This window comes from Centroberyx affinis, unplaced genomic scaffold (assembly GCF_046629955.1).
Source record: "Centroberyx affinis isolate AG114_WGS23_722 - 3 ecotype Tasmania unplaced genomic scaffold, CSIRO-AGI_Caff_v1 ptg000771l_1, whole genome shotgun sequence".
NCBI lineage: Eukaryota > Metazoa > Chordata > Actinopteri > Beryciformes > Berycidae > Centroberyx > Centroberyx affinis.
In genome coordinates this window covers 77,819-105,108 of record NW_027279379.1, presented here as the reverse complement: position 1 = coordinate 105,108, position 27,290 = coordinate 77,819, and the positions used below count along the sequence as shown (strand labels likewise).

The 27,290-nt window shown below is 44.8% G+C and overlaps 1 protein-coding gene across 1 annotated transcript; it reads right to left on the bottom strand.

The window, feature by feature from the left end:
* Positions 1–260: 260 nt before the first annotated feature.
* Positions 261–25,904, bottom strand: shq1 (SHQ1, H/ACA ribonucleoprotein assembly factor). The gene is made up of 12 exons (XM_071520130.1): positions 25,836–25,904; positions 24,630–24,796; positions 24,245–24,309; positions 21,614–21,742; positions 21,330–21,493; positions 21,060–21,172; positions 20,875–20,972; positions 16,296–16,453; positions 15,643–15,696; positions 13,696–13,819; positions 8,831–8,951; positions 261–1,241 (listed from the first exon to the last, which is right to left on the bottom strand). Exons 2-12 carry the CDS (start codon positions 24,770–24,772, stop codon positions 554–556), a joined length of 1,857 nt encoding a protein of 618 aa, XP_071376231.1. The 5' UTR covers positions 24,773–24,796; positions 25,836–25,904; the 3' UTR covers positions 261–553.
* Positions 25,905–27,290: the final 1,386 nt, after the last annotated feature.

Here is a 27,290-nt window from a genome sequence, read left to right as displayed (position 1 = left end):
GTCAGTAGCTTGAGAGTATGTTTGACTTTTGTAAATGCGGTTGTACAGTAAGTTGACAGCTTGGATGTAGAGCAGCATTAGCAAGAGAGCCAGATAACACATGAGGCCAGACAGAAGACATGCTGGGCTTTTCCGCTGGGGTTTGTACTACTATCATCACCAACTCTTCTTTTTTCTTCTGAGCAAATGAGAGCCACTAAAAGCTTAAGCATGCTGATGAAACAACCACATAAATATCTAATATGAATTTTAATGACGCTTAGCAAATTCATTAATTATGTACAAAATAATATGACAAAAAAAGTCCCTTGGAGTTGGATAAAGTAATACAAATTGTATCTTGATCATTACACATTAAACTGAACTAACAGCAACAATACAGCAATGACAAAAATAGAAATTACATGATAAAAAAAAATATATAGTTGAACATATTTTCTGAATTGCATAAGGAGGAATCACTTCCATTCATGCCCTTCTTTCATCACTAGCACTGGGCTTACTGTGCGAAAAGCATCAGGTGTCTTTGAAGTTCCACAGCTGACACATTTTGTTAGCCGATAAAGTCATCCTCATCGAGATCCTCGTGTGTTGGGACAATGCGCAGAGGGTTTCTGCGAGGACTAAGCTCTAGGAAGGTCCCAGTGCTGCTACTCTCTGATATTGCTCCAGTCTTTGCTGCAGCAGTGGCAGACTGGGAACAGTCTCTCTCTGCTTTGTAGCTGGAATGTCTGTCTTGAGGCTGGGGCTGAGAGATCCACAGCTCCTCCACCACCCGCTCCCCCAGCTCCTGGATCAGCTGACTGGAGCCGGCTGAGGCTGGGGGGAGGGCGTCGGGTTTCCTCTCCGCCGATGTGAGGAGAGCGTCCGGGGGCTCCTGGGGGATGCGGGAGGCGGGCTGGGGCTGGAGGAGAGGGTTGGCCTTAAACATCTCTCCTCCTCTCCCTCCACCTCCTCCCTCGGTGGAGTGAGCGCAGCCTTGCCCTTCAGCCTCGGATTCCTCGCTCTCGTCAGACGAGTCGCTGCTGCTGCTGCTGCTGCTGCTGTCATCACTGCTGCTGCTGCTACTGCTGCTGCTGTCGCCGCGGGACGCCGGACCGCTGCTGGAAGCTCCCTGCTCTCCTTCCTCCTCCTCCACCATCGCAGCCGCCTCCTCCAGCTCCTCCAGCTCCAGCTCCAAGTCTTTTTTCCGCAGGGAGGTTTTCCGTAAGGGGCCGGCCAAGGCTGTCACCTTCCTGGACCTGCAAGGGGGAAAGAGAAGGGTAGATGAGATGATGGGAGAGGAGAGTGTAATGAAGACAGAGGGGGGACAAGTCAGGCAAGTAAAACAGCGATGTTTCACTTTCTCCACTGGAACTGGTGTATGTCTAAGCCAAGAGGGAAAAAAAGACAAGACATCTGACTACAACTTCATCAGACACTACAGCTGACTGACCGACTACACTGCGTACTAAAGACATAGCCACGGGATAACCATCTACAAATCTAATACCCATTACCCAAATCCCATTCTCATCTGAATGCTAAGTAGACTGTGATTCGCCGAGGCGCAGGGGGGCTCAATGAAATATGGAAATATGGATGTTTAATAATGTAGGGAGATGAGCGCTGCTGATACATGGGCTCTGCTCTTCTCCTCCCCCACTGCTGCTCTCCCTGCGAGAGGTGATAAGAGACTGAGAAGGATTACAGAGAGATGCTGCCCTCCCCCTCCCCCTCCCCCTCCTCCCTCCCTCCACACATGCAAACACGCAAACACAAATTCACATCCACATACTCAAGAGGCTAACCCGACGCAGTGCAAACACAGTGTGGCTGGAGGAAGTGGAGAGGAAGCGCTGGTTGGAAATCAGTAAGACTAAGCTTGGGGGGGGGATGAAAGCGAACAGAGGAACCTTTCACACCGTACGAAAGTGGTTTTATTATTTTAAAGAACACCGTTGCGCCGTAATTTAAGGGTATCGAGAGGCTTCCTGAGTGGCCGACAAATCTAATGGAATCTCTTTTAATGAGCGTTTCTTGGCATTCTGCAGATAACGCATACCAGGGAGACGCAGGGATCCATATTCTGAGGTGAATTTAAAACAGCTAGGCAAGCTTAGGATGATACAGTGCTTTCGATATTTTGCTTGTCAGCTTCACCCAACAATCAGACTGCAGTGGGGAAAAAATAGAATGAGCAGAAGCACATTGCAAGAATAAATCCTGCAGATGAGAAGCAGAAGCAACCTTGAATGGCCAAGCAGACTGCAGTTGTGCACAATGGCTGACTGCAGTACAGTCAATAAAAGCCTGGATAGGGAATGCCTCAAAGCTAATGCCCTGCAGCTAAATGTCTCCCTACTCCAAAGATTAAGATTAAGATTAAGAGAATGCACTCATAAAGCAGTACATTAAACAATGTTCCCATCCTGTAGCTTCGGTTTTATAGATGCGTAAGGACAGAAGGGACAACAGACTCCTCCAAGAGGGAAGGCGTTTTATTGCTGATGAATGTCCTCCTACAAGGCCCCATTTATGTAAAGCCATCGGATTGCTGGGAGGCCCCTGCCTGCACATTATTCACGCTGGGAATGCCCGCCATGCTGCCAAAAACCTAAGTGGTTGCTATTCGTCCCCCAGTGCGGTTAAGGCGAGCGTGCCGCCCCCATTGCCATGGTGATTACGAGCTGACCTCTGTGGGTCACCGCGATTCAGACCATGTCCATTCAGGGAGGGATAAAGTGTGTGAGCCGCGGGAGGAGTGGTGGTAGTGGTGGTGGTGGTGGTGGTGGCGGGGGGACGCTGCCATTCACCTCCTCACACCCGGCTCCTGTCGCCCTCCCTGGCCCAATTAACCCACCGCTGAGCACCAAGATGGCTCCTCATTACTGTGCAGCCCTAATGAGCCCCCTACTCCGGTGAGGAAAGCGTTTATGGACTCAGCATGGAAGGGGCTGTGTATTCATTTAAGACCTCAGGAGGGATTGTGTAAACAGATCTTATAGTGCTGCATCAAAAGGAAGCGCGTTCTTCCTCGATATACGCTGAGAGATGGGAAAGGAGGAGGAGGAGCGGCGGTGGGTGAGGAGGTCTCAGACGGGCAAAGCATGAACTGGGACCCCCCCCGAGTGCTCAAAACCCCTGTAGGAACTACCCCTGTAGGAACTACTGTAACAATGAGTAAGGAATGGCTAGGCCTGGCGCAATCTCAAACAATGACTAAAGGATACGCGGACATTAATGTAGCCTCCGCTCATGATGATGATGAGTGTGTGCAGCCTGCGTGGAGCCTGCTTAGGTCCCAGGCTCGATAAAAACCCATGTGAAAGCTTCCTGCAGCGAGGCCGGGGCAGAAGAGCCTCCTGCAGCACAGCCACTTCAAAGACAGCCCCGTCTTCTCTTTCCCCCCGTGGGAAGTCATTATTGAGTTAGCATTGGAGAGGCGCGCTTGTTTTCTCTCCCCTCCCTTGCTCTGTGGTGGGAGAAGCTAGGCCTGCGGTGAATACAAAGGCTCCGTCCAGGAGGGGGGAGGGATAATGTTGTACACAATCCAGTCATTACTACACCGCTGTTGTGGCTTGCCTTCATTAAACTGAGGAGGGGCGGCTTTTTCAAGGTTGGAAAACTTCTGAGACAAAGACGCCTCCATCTGCCAAAGTCCTCAGATGAGAACAGGGAGAGTGTGTGTATGTGTATGTGTGTGAGTGTTGTGTGTGTGTGTGGTGTCTGTGTCTGTGAAGGAGCCGAGGTAAATTACAATCTGACATTTCTTTCATCAGGCTCGTGTTCAATGAAAGAGCAACTCATTCAGCATGTCTTTGCTCTTCAAAACATCTCAGATAAAGCTTGTCTTCAGATGTATAAATCTGTGTAATATGAGTACCAGATTTTCTCGGTGTAGCTCGCAAATGCATCATTCACTAGCTGAAGGGGATAAAAGCCAACACTGGGAGATGTGATCCGTCAGTGTGACTGAATACTGCAACGGTCGGAGGCAGTGGATGCCACTCCGGTTCCAGAAATGAGAAACACAGATGTATTCATTGAACAATCCATTGTTTGAGCCCAGACTTAGAGCCGTCGAAACTGGAGTCACTTTACTGCAGAAAACACTGATACAAGGTTTACATGCTTATAACACTACATGTTTTATTTATCTGCGAGTGACATTTTATGGCTTTTGTGGGGTTGGTGGAGCATTACAGGGAAAGGAGGTAGGATAAATCTTGAAATTTATGCCTGAACCAGACAAGGTTCAGTTGTATTTCTCACTTAATCACTTGGGTTTTAAAGAAGTGTTGAAAAATGGATCATTCAAAATTTCTTGGCAATTTCAGGCGTTGGTTTGCGCTCCAACAAGCTACAGCCCTCAGGCTTGGATTTCAAAAGACATTTTTCAGATTGTGGTTGGGCCAGGCTCAAATTTTCAGGTCCAAATCAAGCTCTAATGCTGGTGATCTACACTACACTCTCCTCCTACTTTCACTGACCCTACTCTTCTCTACTGGTTTATAAGATCCCTCAGACTTCAAACTCCTTACAGCTGTGAAAAAGTTCTTCAGTCTCCCCCACGTCATATGCAACTGTTTATAAGGACTCATGTAAAAAAACGTCCAAATCGGTCCTCCAGGCTGAAGCAAAGACAGATAAAATCCAGTTAAAATCCAGAACTGTAATCACCCACTCCAAACATGGATAAAAGAAATTATGCAAAGACAGTGTGTAAGTCTGTAAGATGAGTCTGTGTACTCAGACAAAAAGCTGGGGAGGCCCCCCACAGAGAGGAAATCTGTACTACTTTATCCCTGTTAGCTGGGAGACACTTGTGTCTTTGTTCTGCCCAGCGGGGGCCTCTAGGATCTCCTTCTCCGTGCTGAGGCTCACATCAGATAGAGCAGCTCCACTATCTATATCAAAGCCTCCAGGACACATGCTTGACAGATGCGTGATGCTGTCTGCAGGTCCAGGGAAGTCCTTCCCGGCCGGCATCTGTGTGTCACATCAGCTGCGTCGTCGAGGGAGAGCCCCAGAAAGCTGCCAAGCGTGGTTACTTAGCGGTTCTCCATTTTCTTCCACACGGGGTGCATCACACCACAGAAATAGCCTGTAAAATCCAATTTTAATTCTGCGGGGAAACCCACTGCGCACGAGTGAGTTGTGAACACCGACCATGCTGCATAGCTGCTGGAAAAATCTAGGTAATAAGTGCCGTGTGCTTTGCAAGCACAGAGAGGTGAAATGAGGTGAACTGACCAGCCAGGCGCGGGGGATGGGTGTTAACACAAAGTGACAACATACAAGTACATTTCAAGGCGTCTGACCACGGGGCTTAGCTGACACGCTGACCCCCTGCTTGACCCCGTGGCCCTCCGAGGTTCCCAGTTGTTGGAGCGCCAGATGCTTTTCCCTGTGGGGGAGCTGCTGTCTGAGCCGCGGACAACTCTCCCCTGTGGCCATTGTCATGCACGCGATACAAAGGATGAATGAGAGGTGGGAGGTAGAGAGAGTATGTAGAAACCTTGAGGGCCAATTCATACTCCAAAAAGAAGGGGTTTGTCTAGGGGGAAAAGAATGTCCACAGCTTCTTTTTGGGCAGTTTGCTTTGTTGATTTCAGGCGGTACTGCACACTTTTTTTTTTTTCAAACTTGTACTTCTTTCTCCAGTGAAAACAACACCCATTGTTTCTGGTGGCTGCTCACTTCGCACCTATCATTCACAATTATTTGAGCCTGTCCATTCAGCTGTTATGAAGGGAGGCCCAGTCTATCTGTGAACCATTTGTTGTCTATTTTCCAGTGACTGGATCAATGTGTGATTGTCCAATTCACACATGTTGTACACAAGTCACAAATTCACCCCACAAAGAAAAGAGAAAAAAGCAAACCACCTTTTGTTTCTTTCAACTAATGACTTCACTGGGAAGTATGAATCTCACCTTACTTCCCTCCTCTCATACTAACCCCGGAGCATATCACTCGTAGGTTGCCATGGTTTTTTTGCTCTGTAATCTAATTGACCCAATTAATGATCGTGAGGCAGATTAATGGTGGTGGTGGTGGTGGTGGTGGTGGTGGTGGAGGGGGTAAATGGGAGGAGGAGTGAATCACCACTGAAAAAGGAAGTTCCAGCCCTACTGATTTAACTGAAGTACAGTAACACAACACCGGTCTTATAGGCTTTGTCTATGCTGGCTGCCATGAATCTACATTGGCCTCTCTCCAAGCCTTTTGATAAAGGCAGAAAAGGGAGGTAGAGAGAGAGAGAGAGAGAGAGAGAGCGAGAGAGACCGGGAGAGAGAGAAGAGACAGAGAGAGAAACTGAGGAAACTAGCTTTTTCTTTCCAGTCCAGCAACTCTGCGGGGGCTTTGGCATCCAAGGACCTTCAAAAGCACACAGTGAAACTAATGGACTGGAGAGGCTGCTGCTCCATTTGGAACAATGTTCTCGCTGCTAACAATTCGGAGATAATTGGGAACTGGATGGGTGTGGGAGGGCGAAGCTGATACAATTTACACAAAGGAAGCGTGTGTTGAATTTTGGAACACTGACCCCCGTAGTAAACAAGAAAATGTTCCATGTCATTGAGACGATGCGAAGAGCAATTTGATTCGAGATCGCGCTCTTGATTTCAGCGCGCCGGGGCTGACGTTCTCCTCCGGCTATGTGTGCGAGTAGCGGAGAGGGCCTGCCCCGCGTTCTAAATCACGCTGAAGTCTTTACGAGGCTGTAAATTTGAGACCGATGTCTCAGCAGTCAGAGGAACTTTAGGAGTAGAAATGCATGTGGGACAGAGAGGAGACGAAATAAATCAAGCCCCCCCCCCCCCCCCCAGCCAGCAAACATCCATTAATCGCTGTGTCCATCATGTGCGACTGATCGCGTCTGCCTCGTCGGCTACGGGGACTGACAAGATACGGGATTGCGGCGGGGGTAGATTACATCTCATCTTACCGCCCGGCTCCCGGAGACGACTCACTTAGCGGGGATGACAAATCCCGCACGGGGGAATATCTCGCACTGAGGAAAACAATGCCTACACAATCTGTCATCAAACCTGTCAGACGCACAAAAGGGCTGCCACAACAAACCACATGTATGATAGCGGCGCTTTGTCTATGCAAACCGCAAACCGCTCCAAAGCTCCTGGCTCCAACAATGGGGCCTAGCTCTGCATTTTGACTGGAGAGCTACCTGCGCTATTGCACTCCAAACACGGCGTGACACTTCCAGATATACACCAGCAGAGAATGGATGGAATTTCCTATGAGTGTTAGCGGGAAGAAGATCCATACTGGAACGACACAATGTAATGCGTGCTCAGCTGCTCTCCCAAGAGGCTGGAGGTGTTGCAATAGAAGAGGTTCTACCACTCTACACGTCTTTTTTTTCCCCCCAACTTGACGGCTGATATGACCCAGATGGAGGGGGGAAAAAAAAAACTGGACTTTGCTTTGTTTATCGACCGGGGGAAAAAAACAAAACAGAAAAGGGAAATGTAACAATTCAATCACAGGTCAATGCAACGAGAGCGCAGGCTAATCCATCTAATGATCGATGCGGGTTGCAGTAGGAGTCAGCATGTTAGGTCAAGCTGACATTTAGTTCCAATGTACAGCGGAGGAGAGGAGTGGAGAAGAGAGGGGGAGCGGGGAGGGGAGGGTGTGCACGGTGGACGGGGAGGCTCTCAACCTCCGGTGCCCCTCTGCCGTTTCATCTCCTCGACTGGAGCTGGGGTGAGACTGATTGAGTTTTTCAGTGGGCTGACAGAGCTTCGGCAGCTCTTTGTGCTTACAGAGGAGGACAAAGAGCCTGTCGAAGTACTAGCACGTCTTCTCTCTGTTCTCTGTGTACTGTCGTGAACACACAGACAACTCGCCAACCCTGATCTCAGCCATTGATTTTTACCATCTATTAAGAACTGGGCATCCGTAGCATTTTTGTTACAGTAGATTTCAGAGTTTTGCTGGAAAAAAGGTTGAAATGAGAATGTGAGGGGAAAAAGCACTAAATCCCTACAGACCTTTTATCGTGTCTGCATCTGGGCGCTGAGCCTACAACATCAGGCACACATTTTTCAACTGGGCTTTTTCCAGACGAGCACACCACTTGGCTGAACCCTGGCCAAGAGTAAAACAGAGCTCATTACTGAGTAATGTGCTCGCAGGCTCACATTTGAAATGTGTAAGTAATTGTAAAATATGTACTAGTGGGAGGAGAGAGCCGCGGATCCTATATCATTTGGGAAGGAACCGTGCACATTTTGCAAGTTCAGCTTGGAATGCCAGTGGAAGGTTACGCCCACATAAGACGTGAGACGCACCAGTGCACGCACAAATGCGCAGTGAAAATTTCATACAGAGTGAATCTGCTGAGCCTTGAGTGAGGCAGGTTCACCTAAGACTCTTTGAATGTGCTTTTGACACAGGATAATGGATACAAGAGAGATTGCATCTCTCACTGGCTTGGTCATTCAATTGGCCCTGCTGTGACAAATGACTCGTCTAATCCTCTCCTCCAGAGAAATGATGCATCATGGGGGCTGAGAGGCACTTCCCTTGGCTCTGAAGGTAATTCTCTGAGGATGAAGGTCTCTGAGAGGTGTGCGTGCGTGCGTGCGTGTCTATAGCCTATATCTCGGTCTATGAATGTGTGTGTGTGAGAGAGCGTGTAAGAGAGAGAGAGTGACAGAGTGTGTGTGAGAGAGAGATTGACAGTGTGTGTGTGAGAGAGAGAGAGAGAGAGACAGAGAGAGAGAGTGTGTGTGTGAGAGAGAGAGAGAGAGACAGAGAGAGAGAGAGAGAGAGAGACAGAGTGTGTGAGTGAGTGAATAATTAGATGTGCACTTACTTGACCCTCTGGATCCAGATGCAGTAGTCTGTGATGTACAGGTCGTTCAGTATGTAGGCCGGGTCGTTCCCTCTGAAGACTCTGTGAATATCGAGCAGGCATCTGAGGACACAGGCTTTCCCTGGGCACAGAAACACACCGCGGCAGACAAATGGAAAAACAGTGTTATTCGCACTCAGTATTAAGGATGACAATGCACTCCAGTCGCTGGCAGACACGGCACGCTTCTAAGCACTTGCAGTCATTGTTCCATACATAAAAGCCAAGGTACAGGATCAGAAAAAAAAATCCCAGCGAGCTGCAGAGTAATTTGATCCATACCATTTAAGGAGAGTTCATAGTTACAAGAAGAAGCGGTTCATCTGGGGGGGAAAAAGAGCCAAAAGAGCGAACTTTTGTTTTAGCAACTATTACTATTAGCGAACTATTTTTGGCAGTTCGTCGTTTTAATGGTGGCTCTGCTCAACTTTTTGTCAAAAAGGTGTTTGCCTTGTGTTTTTGAAAATGTTCCACTTGACACCTACCACTCACATCTATTCAAGGCTGTCCATTCAGCTATTGTAGAGGAAGGGTCATTATATCCTCAAACTGCATCCATTTTCCCAGTAATTGGACAAACACAAAGACTTTACAAATCATGTAGACTAGTTGTAAATTCACTCCAGCAAGAAAACTATTATGAGCAGGTGTTGAAGGGAATGAACTGTAGTTTTTTCTTACAGTGCAATCTTCATGGCACAGAGAAAATTATTTTCTACAAATCATGTCTGTTCTTTATTGACCAGTAAGTACTTTTCTTTTGTGAAAATATAAAAGGATAATACTGGTGTAACGTTATTTTTTCCTATCGCCATTAATGCCTAGTAAGAATCTAAACCAACCATTGTATTCACCACAGTCAGAAGCAACTACCGTCTGTTCTCCTTCACTGCCATCAGTAGTAACCATCCGCACTGCGCAGTAATGGTTAAAGTGAAAATAGTCTCCATTAACGCAATAATAAGCTGCATGATAAAGTCATGTTAGGAAAAACTGTAATATAGGTGTTGTTTAAAATGATGGATTATGTTAGTCAAGGCAGCAGTATGTCTCTGCAAGCTTTTTTGTATGTATTTTTGGAAACAATGGGAGCCTGTTGCTTCCAGGAGGTCAGGCAAACATGGAGCAGAACAGACAGTAGTTGCTTCTGACTGAGGCAAATACATCAGTGGGTTTAGACATTTCATAGGTATTAACAGCGCTAGGAAAAAAAATAAAATTACACTGGTGTTATCTTTTAACCTTAACTATGAATCTGACACCTTAGCTGTCAATTTTCACAAAACTCCCACTATCTTCTTCTCCCATTCAGAAACAACTGTTCCGTCTACTTTATCCTTGACTGCTCATGTCAAGATCTACATAAAAATCTACATGAACTACATATGTACATTATTGGAAATACACATCTACCAAAAGGTAGTACTTTTTGGTCACACTGCACAACCCTGTCCGATATGAATTATGGCTGGTATTGGCACTTTCACAATGTGTTTTGAAATCATTTTTATCTAGCTAACTGCAGCTTACAAAACCACAAATGCGCTGCAGGACTACACACAATCTGTACTTGTTATTCTGATGAATGACTTTTACCGTAAGTATAAAACTAGCCAAAGTGCCATAACACTTCGCTCTCGAATGAGGCATATAAATAGCCTTATGATGTAGCCAACAATGCACTGAGGGCAAGAGAAAATGCTCCTCTCCACCTCAGCAGAACTGGCTGGCAGAGGCCAGAGACATTCCAGCCCTATCAAAACAAACAGCGCACTCGCACTGAGGAAAACCTTAGACAAACATTTGGTTCCCATTTAAGTATGGGATCGTTTGGAGAGAGCAGGCAGCCTCGGCCCCCGACTCCAGGATCCCGATCATGAGAGGCAAAAAGCCAGTGTTCGCTGCATCTTGCTCCGAGGTTTGACTTCTCGTTTACGGGCGAGATTCAGACTTTACTGCCAAGTCGTTCATCAGAGAAAAACAGGAGACAGGTTGCTCTCTTCAACTGTCCAATGTTGTTTCTCTTTGTGTACAAGTGTACAAGATGTGTGAATTAGGCAATTTTGTCCATGAGCGAGAAAAAAAGGCATAGTTCAGGAATAGAACTGCCATTCCTCCATAACAGCTGCAAGGACACGCGTGCATAGATGTGAATAGTAGGTGTGAGGTGGCATGTCACCAAAGACAAAGGCTGTTGTGTTCAGGAGAGAAAGATGAACAAATTGCAAAAAAAACTGCACAGCCAGCACAGTGAAAACGACATACTGAAGTTTCAGACAAACCATTTTATTCAGGATTATGAAAATTCACTCCATCGCATTCTGGGAGCAAGGGAGAGACAGCTTTCTTTTTCATCTCCTGCTGAGAAATCAGGAGAGAGCGGCGGGGAGGCTTTTACATTTGTCCGATTTTGTCACTGATGATGATGTGCTGGAGGGACTGGACAGGCACGGACAGTCACTCAGAGCCTGATCTGATGTGCCAGGGTAAGGAGAGACAAAGCAGCCACAGGGGCATTGCCCACTGGCATCACAGTCTAGTTAAGTCAGTACACATATTGTAGCATTCAATATTTTGGCAGATACTCTCATGCTCTTTCTCTCAATTGTAGCTCTGCCACACAACCTCTCCCACTCTATCTCCATCTCTGCCTCTCTCTTTCTGTCTCTCAGCCCATGGTATCTAGTCCAATAAAACGCTGAAGTTCATCAATAAAGTTTTAGCATTCTTGGCAGAAAATCCAAGCCTAAATACCCCAAACAGGGTTCCCACTGTGGCTCTGATGTAAAATTCCATGACTTTTCCATGACTTTCCACAACAGTGTCAGAGCGTTTACATGACCTGAATGTTGCATTCCTTCCTGGTTTGTTATTTTTTTAAAAGGGTTAACAGTCTGATTTCTGGCTACAGTTGGGCTGGCTAACGTGAAAACCAAACCACCAACTAATGCAATGAATGTGTGAAACAAGTTGGAAAATGTATTCTGGTGTATTCCAACGTGACCGGTGTAATTTGCAAAATTCCCTGATATTCGCTGACTTCCCCAGAGAATTTATCACATAAAATTCTGTGATATTCCAGAAATTCCATGACCAGTGTGAACTGGTGAACCTGAAGGAATGACATCAGAAATGTGCTGTGGAGGGACCTGCTGCGGCGGCTAACGGCCATGACAAAGGGTTTCTCGTCTCTCTCTTCCAGATCATGCCAGCAGCACGACCCCCAGGTCCTCCTCGGCACTTCCCGCCTCCGGGCCCCACGGGGCCTCCGCTCTGCTCTCTCCCTGCCCAACGGCCCGTTGGTTAAAGCCACTTAGCAGGCAGCTGGAAGAGCTCCTTGAGAATACTAGCCATGCTGCCAGAGGGCTGTTCAAATATTTACCCCCGGATAACATTTCCTCCAAGGCCTTAACCTATGCGCTGCCATTAATGGGTTTGTTTTCCTAATACCTATGAATGTTTGCTTTCACGGCCGCTTAAATGAAGTGCCTCAAATTGGAGCATGCATTTCCATTCGCCTTATCCTGACAAATTAATTAGTGTGCACAGTAATGCTGGGAGGAAACGCACCCTCAGACACACGCCAGACCGAATTACTGTAGCGTTACAGTTCATTAGGGGAAAGCCCTATTACTCATACTTCCCTAATGCTTGCAAATAATAAAGAAATTGCAGACATGAGCAAAAAACTATGCAATTTTTCCCCTCAATAAATTCAAACAAATAAACAAAACGTCAGCTGGCTGGCCTTGGACAGCGCAGGGCAAGGGTATGAGGTTATATCAGCTGTCAGGAGGCTTTGGACCAATTTCCAGGCTCAGGGTGAACTTGAAAAAGCTCATTATGGCAGGTGAAGAGTGTTTGCTGTAAGAGAATGAAGGGAAGTTGTGAGGGGCAGAGCGAGGGAGGCTCTCCTCACAGAGTGATTCGAACTGCTGTTTCCCTGGCTCTCCTGATCAACTCATCTTCCTACTTAATGAGGCGTGGAAATGCTAATCTGGAGCTTAAAAGGCTTTTAATTTGCTGTCATTTACGAGCGTTAAAATCATCACAAGCTGGATAATCTTAGCCCTCACACATCCTGACTGTGTTTACATTGCTGGGTTTCATCTATCCGCGGGGGCTTTTGATTTAAAGATTACTTCGGGCTTTGAGATATCAAAGTCAACAGTCCGTTCTCAACTAATCCACACTCCACTCCCTGAGGGGTGTGAGCCAGGCCACTCTCTCGCTTAGCAGGAGGAATATTACTTTCACACACACATACACACACCACAGTATGCACGGAGAAGCCCTCTCTCCCAACAGTGTGTTTTTGGCGAAGAAAATACTCTGCCTGTTTTTCAGGCTGTGTATCTGTCCAGCAAGCTGTTTCTGCTGGACAGAATACACTAGGAGTGCACGCTGACTGTCAGGCTGTCTTTTCATCAGCCTCCACAGCATCCACTTAAAAAAAGAAAAAAGAAAAAAGACAAGCTGCATCCCACTGCTTACAGACAGACAACAGACTTTATCTGACTGCAAACTGCAAAACCTTAAAAACATTGCTCTGAAGAAACCGCAGGGCGGACCAAATCAATTATCACTAATTAGCGATGATCATGTGCCCACAGTGGAGGAAAATTAATCCACACTAAGAGGTTTATTATTTGATTTGACCGAGGCTGCCAGTATTAGCTCTGACCCACAAAGCCCACAAAGAGACCATTGACTTGTCAACGTGTGGCAAGCTGCTAGGGGTCATTACCAGCCTGTAGCGGTAAAAGGTCACTCTGGTTACATGCCTTTATGTGTGTGTGGGTGTGGTGGTCGGGGGGGGGGCTTACCTGACTGGAAAATCAAAGCGGTGTCACGAACAGCAGCGGAGACCAGGGCAAAGTGTCTGAAGAGTGGGTAACACAAGACCCTCCGTCCAAATGACACCAGGACCTCCTGCAGGGAGCTGTATGTCTGTAGGATGGAGAACAAGACACTCGTCAACCACAAAACCACATCCTGTTTAAAGAGATAAGACGGTTACAATTGACAAAAGAGCTTTTGGTTCAGCCCGAAACCTGCAGTTCCTCGCCCTCTTTTTCTCTGAAGTAGGAGGCCTGCTCCCACTGGTGTGAATTGCAGTCATCGGTGCGCTAATTACTCCTAACAACTCCTCATTTATAGAGCTAGCAAAATAGGGCTCGAAACTCTTAAACACCTAGGCAGCCCAGGCCTGTTAATTGCTACTGCTCTATAATCACCGCGTTAACTCTAGGATTTTCTCTGCACTGCTGGACAAAGAGCCTGGAGAGAGAAACAGAGATCTTATCCCCGTTTCTTTCTTCTTTTCTTTGTGCCTTGTTAAGAATGTGTTGTGAGCTCGCGGGTGCATGTCATCGGGGATCATGCGCTCCCTTGGGCTTGTTTAGCAGGAGTGTAAATAAGGTCTGCTGCTGCAGGGGGGAACTCAGTCACACCAGCGCAGTCGACTGAGGACGAGTAAACATGCAGCAGATGGAGGAAGGAGGGGAGAGGGGTGGGGGGGGTGTGGGGGTGGGATAAGGCGCTAAGGAAAAGGAGAACGCTGGGCATGAGCAGCAAGGCAAGAGAGATAGACAGTGAGAGCATAAAAAGGGAGAGATAGCACAAAGGGAGAGTGGAATGAGGTAGGAGAGCTGATATCAGCAGTGACACAGACAGACAGGCAGTCAAAGACAGAGAGGAATCTATTGTAGGGTGGAAGATGTAGGGAGGAGGAGGGGGAGGAGGAGGAGGGGAAGCCGGGGAGCGGGAGATTGAGCGAGGTGGCCTGTCAACGGGAGCCGACAGCTCTGCTGACTGACTGAGCGGTGAAGGGCTTCTAGACAGGTGGGGACTGTCATTTGCACCTCCTCCATTATCACCATTGTAGGCAAACTGCTACCTCTCACACTGCGGTCAAGGTCTCAGGAACCAACCCCGTCCAAGCAGCCTCATTGTCAAGACTAATGGTCCAAATGAGGGGATTAGGGGCTGCCGCTTCCTGAGGTGTAAGACGAGCTGCTCACACACATCCCTCAGACACTCCTGGTTCTAATGCCATTCACACACACACACACACACACACAACTGATTGGCTAGTGGCAGTTTGTGAGCAGACGGGCCATCACACAACCCATCATTTACTCTTTCAGCTGGGAACACCTGTCTGCGCTGTTATACAGGACTCCGGTAATATGCAGAGTCTACCAACTGTCAAATCCCTACATTACACATTACAGGCCAGACTCACTAACATGGATTAAGCTTAGTCCAGCACAATGTTTATTTCAGCACAAATCTCTGTGATGGAGTTGCCCGGCAAATCAGCCCAAGTCTCTTATGCGCTTTCACACATTGATGCAACTACCAACCCATTTACACAACATTTGCACAACCACATACATGCATGTGCAAAAGCCATACAGACAAACACACACACACACACACACACACTCACATTCACCTGAGAGGATCCGATCACTCTGCAGTAGCGATAATATGTGCAACCCACCCACCCAAACAGAAGGCTGAACCAAACAGCAACAGCTGCTGCTGAAAATGGACTTGAGCCAGGATCAGACATGCTGGGATCAATAACGACCCGGAAGGCTGAGAATAGCAGGAGGATATTAAAAGAAGAGCTGAACTATGCTGTTATGGCTTTTTTAGTCATATCCACATGGATGGCAGTTTAAAGACACACCCAAGTATGTTAGTGTCAATTATTCACTGCTGTTCTTATTGCTTTGCATAATAATAGGCTCCGCTTGTCTCACCTCGAGCCAGCAGAGAGTCCCGCTGAGTTTTCTGATGGTCCATGGTGACTCCACCTGCAGGGAAGAGGGTGAGCGCTCATCACTGTCAACACTGTTAACAGACAATGCAGGTATGAAACACTGCATGGAGTTACATTCAACCCTGCTTAGACAAAGGCACGGAAAGGCTCCTGCTTTTTATCACCATCAGACTCTCCCACGCCTATAATAAAAAAAGGCCCAAGAACAATCTGAGGGAAACTATGGGAATTGGTCTGGACTTTCTCCAGGTCATTACATCCCAGATGGTAACTTAATTGTTCACGTATGAAATTTTTACGCAAGTGTCTTTGTTTTCTTAGCTGGACTTCGATTCAACATTCTGCTGTATCAAATATTTCCAGTATTTATTTTGCTTCATACGCACATCCTACGATCTGTCTATAACAATGAAACCGGCCTCGCTCACCTTGCCTTTCTATAGCTACCTCAGAGGAGTGACACTAAGAGGCCTGGACTGAGCTCTTGGATCTGCCCGTAATCTCTTAAGGCTGTGAATGAAATGGAAGGGGGTCTAAAGGATTTGAGGATGGAGGGCTTTGTCACCCAAGGCTAAGTGCTGCTCAGGAGGAGTTGTCTCTTCACATAATACACACACACACACACACACTCACGTTGTGCTCTCCCTCTGTAGCGCGTACTTCATAGGTGTAAGCCAGCAGGATGTCCACCAGGCTGAGCCAGATGTGGTGGCGGGACGTCTTGTCCAACAGGTAGGAGCGGTTGGTGAATTTTCTCAGCTGCTCCTTCTCGTCGTCGGTGAATGACACGGCTGCACAGGAACATGGAGTTTACAGTAAGGATCCAGGTGTTTCATTTCAAGTCGTCACACTTGTATGTTACATTTGTTTTTAAGCTTTATTTATCCAGGAAAAGTCAATTGAGCACCACTCTCTTTTCCAGTAACGCTGCTTTGCATATTCACATCTGGGAAATGCCCAGTAAAACCACAGTCTTCTACTGGTGGCCACTGAGCAGCTCCACTGGAGCAGTCAGAGCTTAAGTGCCTTCAAAGGCACATTGACAGTAGTTGTTGAGGAATGGGAGAGCATTCCCTTTCCCTACCCATGTTTTCCCAGATGGTTCAGGAAATCTAACTGGCGACCTTCTGGATAAAATGCCTACTTCTCTAAACTCTGGCCAGTGGTCCTCAAAGGGGGGTCCAGGGACACCCAGGGGTCCTTGAGGAGGTTCCAGGGGTCCCTCAGCAAAATGCGGAAAAGTTTAATATGACTATAATTTCATTGACTAGAAGTTTCACTCTCACCACTATCATCTCACAACAACAATGTAGACAATGGTATAATTCAATGGTAAATCAACAACAAAAATCTTCCCATAAGAGTTCATGGGATAAAATCTTGGGGGCTGTGGAACTAATGTGCGTCTATGTGGGGGTTCATCACATGAAAACGTTTGAGAAACCCCGCTCTAGGCCACCACCTCCCCAATCACAGCCATTTCGCTCTCTACAAATTCACAAACTGTTGCCTTTTGAAAGAGACATCTGCTTAATGGGGATCTACGGCAAGCCTAATGGGGCGACACAAACAGACTTCAATCCCATTTAAGCTATCCGCATCCTTCAGTGTTGAAAACCGTGCTGAATGTCTGCAGGAACATGCTGTAACTCAACAGTTTTTTTTTTTTCTCCAGCAGCTTATGAAACAGCTGAAAGCAATTCTTCTCTCCGCATGAGGAGCGGAGAGTCCCTGCACTGAGCCCCTGATGTGGCTGAAGCGCGCGGCACGTGCACGTACACACACACACACATATATATACGCACACACGCTTCAAAATGATCCTTCTGGCTGCAGTGGGAACTTGGCTCTGCTGGGAAGGAGATTCCTGCTGCATTACGTCAGGCTTTAGCTCCCTGCAGACGCTACCTGAGTCTCTCGCCAGTGCAGCTGCAGCAGCAGAGCACAGCCAGGCAGAACACACACAGACACAAAGACCCAGATGCACGTGTGTCCACATCTGCATGCACTCTTCTTCAAACACACACACACACACAAACGCAAACATACACACACGGAGTGGAGGGATTAAACTGCAAGTGCACAGATATACACACACACGCAAAGACACAAGCAAAAGACATACAAGCAAAAAAAAAATCTAGATGCATGTACACCCACATCTGCGTGCACTCTTCTTCAAACACACACAAAAAAATGCAAGCACACAGATGTATGTACCTAGGTGCACATGCATCCACATATGCAGGCACTCCAGCTCACACACACACACGTAAAAACATACACACACACACGTGGTGCAGGGACAAAAATGCAAGCACAAAGACATACTGTGTCTATATCCGCACAAATACAAAAGTTGATACAATGCAGTGTTTCTGACAATGCTCTAAAAATGACTGGCTGACTGGAGTTTCTGCGCATTGTCATTCACACAAAAACAATATTGCCGATTTCAGCAGCTACAAGCGCGTTGTCTGTTTAATCTCCTGCCTGAAGAGAGAAGTTTTGAATGGGATCAACCAAACGAAAAGATGACATAATGATATAGTAAGCAATTTTGTCCGCCTGTGAGTAGGGCTGCACGAAATAGACATCAAATTGTTATTTTGCAATTGAATATTGATATTCATGATAACCGAGGACACAGCTTTTTCGACGTAATTTCATTTTTTATAAAATTATTATAAAATCTAAATAGAAACATAGCCTCCTTTTGCAGTTGGAAACTGCAGCCGTCAATATGTTGATATATTTTCAATGAATTCTGCAGCCCTACCGGTGAGGTGAGCAGGCAGACGTAATAGATTTACCACTTCATCTTCCACTGCTTTCAGTCATCTCTACTGTGAGGCCAATCAATTCTAGTGGGCATTACCAGGCAGGGTATGAGGGCTTCAGATGATTGGAGATTAATTTTTGACCTAATTCCTCCAGTTGGAAAGGCGGTCTGGCTCTTCGCTGCTCTCTACAGGTCCAGATGGCCTGATGGCATGGAGTAAATATGCTTGCTCAAAATCCTGCCGAGGGTTGGAAAACGCTCCCAGAACTTCACATACCCAAGGAGTCAAAATATGACCTTGGATGGGAGAGATGATTGATTTCTGTGTACACAAACTGTGTTCGTATCAAGTAGGGCTCTTAGAGACATTGTAACAACAAACTGAAGCTCAAACTGTAGCCTTGGGTAGCGTGGTAGTAGCCTAAAACAACATGAGCCTATCTAATTTGGTCAAAGGTCATAGATTGCAAGTGGCGTCTAAGCTCAGCCATAACAAAGTGCTGCAGGTAGAGAGAGTGAGAGACTGAGCTGTCAGGTCCATTTAGCGTGGACCAGTGTGTGAATACAGGCCTCCAGTGGACAGCTGTGGCCTGTCAGTGTGCTGGCCCTGACACTGGGAGAGCACAAAGGGGCCAGTTTCTACTTCATTAGCACTTGTGTCCACATCCATCTGTCAGTTGACATATATATCAGACTTAGCAGAGGTGAAGGGGGAGGAGATCGAAAAACCCAAGTGGAGGAATTGTAGCCTTCGCTTAATATACGACAAACAGTTAAAATCATGAGTGCGCTATCAAGATTTGACGGCAAGCTGCTTAAATCTCCTGACCAACACCATTCTTCGTACTCAGCGGAGGCTAATGCTATTTGACCTGTCAATCAAGCCATTAAGTTTAATTTGGCCCATTTATCCACGCCTGGGCTCCCGACTGGGGCGCTCTGTCTTAGAATGCAGAATGAGGGGAGGCGAGTCGGCGAGTCGGCAGGGCTACAGGGAACCTTAATGTTCTTCAGAGGCTAGACTCAGCCTGCAGCTAATGGCCTATACATCGCTGACTGATGGCTGCTTGTCAACGATGGGGCCCTTGCGCTGGCAGAAACAGGCTCCTCCTGACACTACGAGCAGCACACCCTCCTGCGATAATGCTATCTGTTTAATCTAAATCCTCTTCAGAGCGTACGACACCCATGCACTAACATAAGCTGTGGCTATGAGCCATGTGCCTGCTGAAGCAGTGGAAGTGCTGGAATTAGCAGGCTGTTAGGAGAGCTGGATGGCACAATTGAATTGTCTCTCGCAGTGCTGAGGCTCCATAAGCTACTATCATTCCTATATGAGAGGCTGAAAGGGGAAATGAAGCTGGGAGGCTCCAGCCAACAAGCTGCACATCACACCAAAGTAAATGAGCCATTGATTTTAGATGGGTGGGAACTGATTGCAAAGAGGACTTTCTGAATTTGGAGGAAAAGAGGAGACTGGAAATGGATGCAGATAGAAATATTGCCCCTTGGGTATTGGCATATTCTATGTGCTTTATTACTTTGGTCAAAAGGGCAGCAGGGAGGCGTAGTGATTCAGGACACCTTCCTTCAAAAGAAAGGTCCAAGTTCAATCCCTCGTAGTGTCCTTGAGCAAGACACTGAATCCCTACCGGTTCCAGGGTCACTGTTTTGTAGCTGACCCTGACCTCTGACCTCCCTGAGGAGGGGGGCAAAAGAAAAGACAAATGTGTCCTTTGGGGATTAATAGAGTATCACAATACAGAGTTAATACTTGACAGACATAAATCCTGGCAAATAACGTGAGGTTCCCGTTTGTAACTTTGTTCATTTCAATTCACTGTACACATCCTACACAATGTCAACAGCCACTGGGAGTATTTTTATTTGATCAAATAACATCAACATGCAACCAGTGTCTGATTCCTCTCTCAATTTTTGCAACTACACGCCACCTTCTGGTAGCCTTCAGTCACTACTTTATTGGTTATTTTTAATTGCTCAAAATACCCAAATGATTTATTTATATGCATTTCTGGTATGTATCCCACTACAGGAACAAAAATTATATTCTGATTTAGATTAAATTTCTACCATTGAGCCCAGTAATGTGATAGTAAAAATACAGGTTGGTAAACTATGAACTTCAATTGGTACTTTCAATCAATCAAATTGGATAATACCAACTGATAACTTACAACAATATGAATTCATGTTATATTTTCTTTAAAGCACCCAGGATTAGATTGATTCTATAAATTACAATATATCAGTTTAGATCATAAAGATTTAAGCTTGCAAACATGTGTGAACTCCTTTCCACAAATGTAAAGGGGGCAAACTGAGTTTGGGTAAATTTACATCCCTGAAAGCCTTATGACCTCTGCTATAGATCACATGTTTAAGGATTGTGAAGGGAAGAAAACTCACCAGCTTCTCCCTCCTGTTCTGAAGAGGGACTCAGCTCCGCCCACCACGGACTGAACTTCAGCAGCCGCTGTATCTCTTCATCCTCAAACAAATCAGCACTGCAATGACAGGTGGATGTCAGCGAGACACAGACAGCACGTTAAAATGTCATGTTGAGGGTTGTAAGAAGTTTTTGATAAACTTACAGGTAATGGTCATGACAGAAGGCGGATGTCTCTGCTTCTAGCCGAGCCTGCCGCCTCTCTGCTGCTGTGGTGCCTTCTGGGTTCTTGATGTCAATCACGTCAGTCAGCTCCTCCTGTCAGGATGTTTCCAGCATATAAAACCGTCTAATGTTTCATCTAAACTTGATCAATCATACTGTAACAGTGTGTATGATTTAAAATATTCAGCTACTCTTTCTGATCAAGTACACAGAGGACATAAGCTTTTCAGTGATGAGGGAAGAACCTTACCTGTAGCCTGGCAAACACTCCAGACCTCTGATTGCCAAAGCCATATTTCTGCAGGGATCCCAGCTCTTCTTCAGAGCTCTCTGTGTACACCTCCTGCTCAACCTGCCAGTCAAATTCTTCTTCGTCCTCCTCTTCATCATCTCCTACACTTCCCCTGCACGCTTCTGAAATGTAAAGCAGTTATGGCTGATTACAAGCTAATACAGAATTGTTCCATGCTATCTTTATCATCCATTTACTTTATGTAGAGTTAACCAAGTTCAGATGTAATCAATTCAGCTTACCCATGCTAATGTCTTCTACCAATGGCTTCGCTGATCGGGAGCCTTTTGGGGCAAGGAGACTAGTCAGCATTTGAAGGCCTTCAAAGTGCTCTCCAGCAGTCTCCTTAGGGACCCGAAGAGTGAAGAGCCCTAAACCAAAAAAGGGATTTTTTTCAACCATTACAGATCAGCCATTTTGCTGTTTGACAATATTTGTCAAGACCAATCCAACACCCATTTTTTTAAATATACAATAGATTTTTTTTTATTCACCAAAATAATTCTTGTGCGTTCTCCTTCATGAGTTGTAGGGCTGTATCAGTGAAAGAAATCACTAAATGCTTTCTTTAAACTGATATTTGATTAAGAGAAGAGGATCTTACACCGATGTGTCACAGTATGTGTGAAGATTTTAGTCATCAGATGTCAACATACTGCTTAGTGGTTAATTGATCAAAGACTTTCTATTTTACAACTTCAAAAAAACAACAACAGAGAATCGCTGACAGATCTTATATTTATAATGAATATCATTTTACACCAAACCGTAGCAAATCCATCAGACTATCTCTATGTGCAATACTTTTGAAATCAAAGGATTTCTTCAGTGTTGATGAAAGTTAGCCTCCTTTTCCAGACTGACCATGTGGGACGTTACAGATTGGTGAGGTAAGTGTTGTGTAAGGCGAGACTTCCAATGTAAACAAACCCAACTTCTCAGGTGAAAGTGAGCCTGAGCATTGATTTGAAAAAGCAGAACTTTTGTCAGGCAGGAATTACTTTTCTTCGATCCAGAAATCTCCTCCATGGATTGCGTTACTACACATCTCTGAAGAGAAAATGACGAGCGATATCATGAGTGGGATTCAATGGCACTTACACTAGTCTCATTTTAGCTAATTGTGTGATAATGGCTTGTAAACATCCACAGCAATTTCGGAAGGGAGAGAGGTCAATCTGCAAAATGAAGCCAACACCGGAGGAATCCTTTAAGGAGTTGCTTTATAAACTGCTATTAAAAAGTATAGTGGAATTTGAATGATTCTGTCATGCCACAAACACAATCCCATAGTCTCCCAAAGACCTCATAAAAATTTCAATGCATTCCGAGTGTTAAAGCTTAAAAGTGCTTTACGATGGAAGCAGGCTAATTGCTTAGGTTGCGGGCCTCTAACGAGACTGGAGAGCCCAAAAGAGGGATCTTAATGATAGCTAATTATAAGTCTAAACAAGGACACTCATTTGCAGAGCTTTATTAGCAGATGTTACAGGCTTATTTAGACACAGTGTGTTAACCGGGGCCAGGCTGACAGAGAGGCAGCGAGGTGTCAGAGTCCATAAGGCAGATGTCTCCATAAAGACAACTTCATTAGAACTGATCACTTGAAATGGAAAGTCAAAGACAGGTCATGGTGATAGAGCGCAGCGGACAGACACTCGAGAACATCACGCCAATAGTCGTTATCACGTTTCATTTGATAGTGATATATTTAAAGAAAACCCTACACTGGTTCCCTTTAAATTAATAACCCTACAGTCATTAGTTTTTATGTGAGGCAAATGTGAGGGAGCGGGGGGCTGCTGGGAGATGGGCACAAGTGGGAACATACATATTCATGTTATTGATTTAAAGCTGAAAAACCCAATATATACTTAGGAAAATAACATTAAACTGTTGGCAGACCAATCTGTGGCTATTAAAAGACATTAACAAAAGGTCATATGTCACTCTGAATCAGATATATTGCAGCAAGCCTGCAGGCTGTAATCATTATGACATTACAGATGGTTCCAATGGCCCTTTAAATGGAATGAAATAACATGGTCAGTAGGTTCATTTAGGCTGTCTGGTTGATTGACTGAAGTACGAACTAAAGACACCCCAGGGATCAATCACTACTAGACCCATGTCTCACTGTGTTGATAGTGTGGAAGGCCAGCAGCATCATGTAAAGCGAGCACAGCTATTTTTATTCCATCAGGACAAGACATTTCCATGGACATATTATTATCAGACATTTCTTTACAAGGTGTTTTTGACCAGCTGGATGTCACAGCTCTGCTATAGACCTTTTTCCCCCCACAAAAGAACGTATATGTGTTTACATTGTCATTTTCACCCCAATATACGTTAATAAGCATTGTTGTTGCCTAAACTAAAATTTGAATAAAGTCTAAAGACCTTACCTCATAAAACAGTTGCAAAGTTAGTTGCATGTTTTCAAAAGAACTTTTACATCTTTTTACCAACTTGTTTACATCCTTTTCCATGGTAACATTACACATGCAAACCCAATGTCAAAACTGTGGTGGCATTTCCATGACAAAACTTGTTCTCGAATACATGAGAACTTGCGCACGAGTAAGAGGACAGCTAGTGCGAGAAGAAGGAGCTTCGTCTTTGTGAGCAATACTGCAGCAGAAATCCAACTCTGAGCGTGCACACAACCTGAAGGACCGAGCAAAGTTCATTTGTGCGGAGATGCCGTTTCCTTGTGTGGGCAGTCCTCACTGGGGAAGTTCAAGAAGTTATTACTTATTCTCATGAGTTTTGTCATAGAAATGCCACCATAAAACCTAGTGCCAAAAGTTGCACTGCTCAGGATTAACCCCATAGTATGTGTCTTCATACTATGGAATCATGTAGCCTACCTTTATCGATGTCAAATATGGCCTTTTCCCTCCCATCCTCCACTATCCTTCCAGGGAGGGTTAACCTGCAATAATAATGATAATAACAGACTGCAACAATATGCATGACCAATTGCAATATACAGTACATGACCAATTGCAAAGATGGCAAAAGCACCATTGCCTATTGTTGTTGAGAGCAATAGCAAGGTTAGAAGTAACTGGGTGTAATGTCAACAAGGTGTAAGCGAAGTAAGTGTTGTGGGTCAAATTCAACAAACCATCTGAGATGGGAGGGTGCCCACCTGATAACTCCATGACATATCTGCTTTCACCCAGTTCCTCTTACATCCAAGCTAGGTTTCTACATAGGTTCATAGTTACATCTGCGTATTGGTAAACTCACCTAAGGAAGTAGGGTTTGGCATAAAACTTAAAATCAGTCCCATCAATGTAGAGGTCAAACTCTGATGTTCTGGTGTAGGGCACACGGATGCCGAGGATCAGATACTCAGGATCTTGTCTCAGGTCAAATGCTGGAGTAATCATGATGAACACCAACTTAACACCGATCTGCAGAATCGATAAAAGACAAAAATACTCCAGTTAACCTGTATTGTGCTGTACTGCAGGACTGCCACGCTCTCTAAATGAATCACAGCGCAGCTGACTACAGCATGCCACCTTGTGGTTGACTTGATTACATGTTATGTGTTGTGGTAGGAGATCACATGTTTCCAGCAGCAGCAGCCCACATGTGCCACATTGACAGTGAAAAGTGTAAACAAAGCTTTTTACTGTTTGTATGCAATGACAAATAAGAATACCAATTGCAAAATGTAATAAGTTACATATGTATCCCTCAAATGCTTGAAATTTCCGTTCATGTCTAAACTTTAGCTTTACAACATTAGCTGGCAACTAGCCCTGGTACGTGCCGTTCTCTCTTTAATGGACAGACCGTTATGTCAAGCTCCAATTGAAAATCTGGAAATGTGGCCTTATCGACAAATTCTATACCTCGTACAATATGAGTTAAAACCTTTCACGAATCGTGAAGGTCCACTGGTAGCGTCGGCATAAACCCGATCCACCAACTAGCACTTACTTTAATCAAATTTAAACTTTTAGAATTGGTGTTACGTTACGATGTTCACTACCGCCCTCCGCGGTGCAGCATGAAGTTAACGTTGTATCGTGGAAGAAACTTATGGGGATAGCAGGTGAACAACTTCTAAAGGTTGAGAGTTTGTTGAAATAACAGTTATTTGTTGGATTATATATTCCGAATCGAAGAGTAGACCCTAATGACTTATAAGAGCTCTTAAGTGATGTTCTCTGAGGTGTGTGCGTTTGTTGATAAGAAAGGCCACATTCAATTAGCAGATTTTTGAACGAAGTTCAGTATTAGCTTGCTACTTGTCTGTAAGCTAAGCTAACACCCATTGACTCATTCGTGTGTTGTGGCTAACACAGCATGTTAGCATTGCTAGCTGCCAGCTTTCACAACCTAACAGGACGTTAACTACAAAACATGCGATGGAAATGGATTGTCTAACGTTAAGCCACTTCAGTGGCAGTCACTGAAACGAAACATATAAAATGTAATTACCGGTTTTATATTCTTAACAGAAGAAGAGTGAGCTGTCGCAACAAGCTTCACTGGCAGCACTTTGATGTAGCGTCCATGTTTACCGTAGTATAGAGTATACACGGGCCGTAAAAATGGTGTAGACCGTCAGTATTCACTTTGTTTGTTCAGCAGGCAGGTACAATATTTGTTTTATGAACAATGTAAATGTGCAACTTACAGGCGTTTGTCAATATAACACTAAAGAACATATCACTGCATTAATTAGGATGATATACAGAAATACATAAAAAGTCATAGAAGATAGGTACATATTCAGCATTCAGTCACAATTATGCAACCAGGCAGCAAGTCATGCAGCAGGCTGTTGTTGATGAGAGTGCAGCAGTGCATTGGAACAACATACAGCTACATAGGTTCACCGAGTAGGATGGAAATGCAGGAAATAGACTTTGAACATTATGAACAACTTTAACCCACTATAGGCTACTACTACTACTACTACTAGTACTACTACTACTGCTACTACTTGAGAACTGATTTAATTGTATTCTCATGAAATGAAATCCGAAAATAGATTTAAACAAGAGGCCAAGTACAAGAAACAAAACTTCCATTACAAAAAAAACTGTTGTAATACTATTATATATATATATATAAGTATTAGAAAGATACTATATAAATATAACAGCAAAAGTGTTTTTCTAGAATTATTATAATTATACCACAGGACATACATGACAAAAAAGTAAGTAAAGTTTATTTATATAGCACCTTTCATAGAGCAAAGTCACAAAGTGCTTCACAGGAGTAAAAGAGTTACAATAAGACCATCAAATAGTAAACAATAAACAACAATAAAACATAAAAACAAAGGACATAAAAACACACAGAAATACAGACACAAGAGGCATATAAAAATACCATTAAGTATGATAAGGCCACTATACACTTATTATTGAGTACCACAGACACTGAATAAGTCCTTATGTGAATATTCTATGAATATTACAGTGATACCATAGAGACCCACAAAGAACAACATTACACTCACTACATTCACTACAAACTCACTATTGAATGCCACAGACACACTGTAAGTCCCTATAGGGATATTATAGGAATATTATAAAAATGCCATAGAAATGAAAAATTACCATATTGAGTACCATAAAGACACTTTAAGTCCATATTGGAATATTATAGTTATACCACATATAGTTATACCACTGGAAAAAACCATTCAGTACCATAAGGTCACTATAAAGTCACACGGGTGCCTCACACCGTAATATTATAGCAATATTGTAGTCGATAAAAAATACCATAATGGTACGATTAGGTCACTATAAACTCACTATTGAGTACGGCAGACACAAGATAGGACTAGAGGTAAAGAATACCATTAAGTATGATAAGGTCACTATAAAGTCAGTACTGAATAAGACAGACACAAGATAAGACTCTCTAGGAATA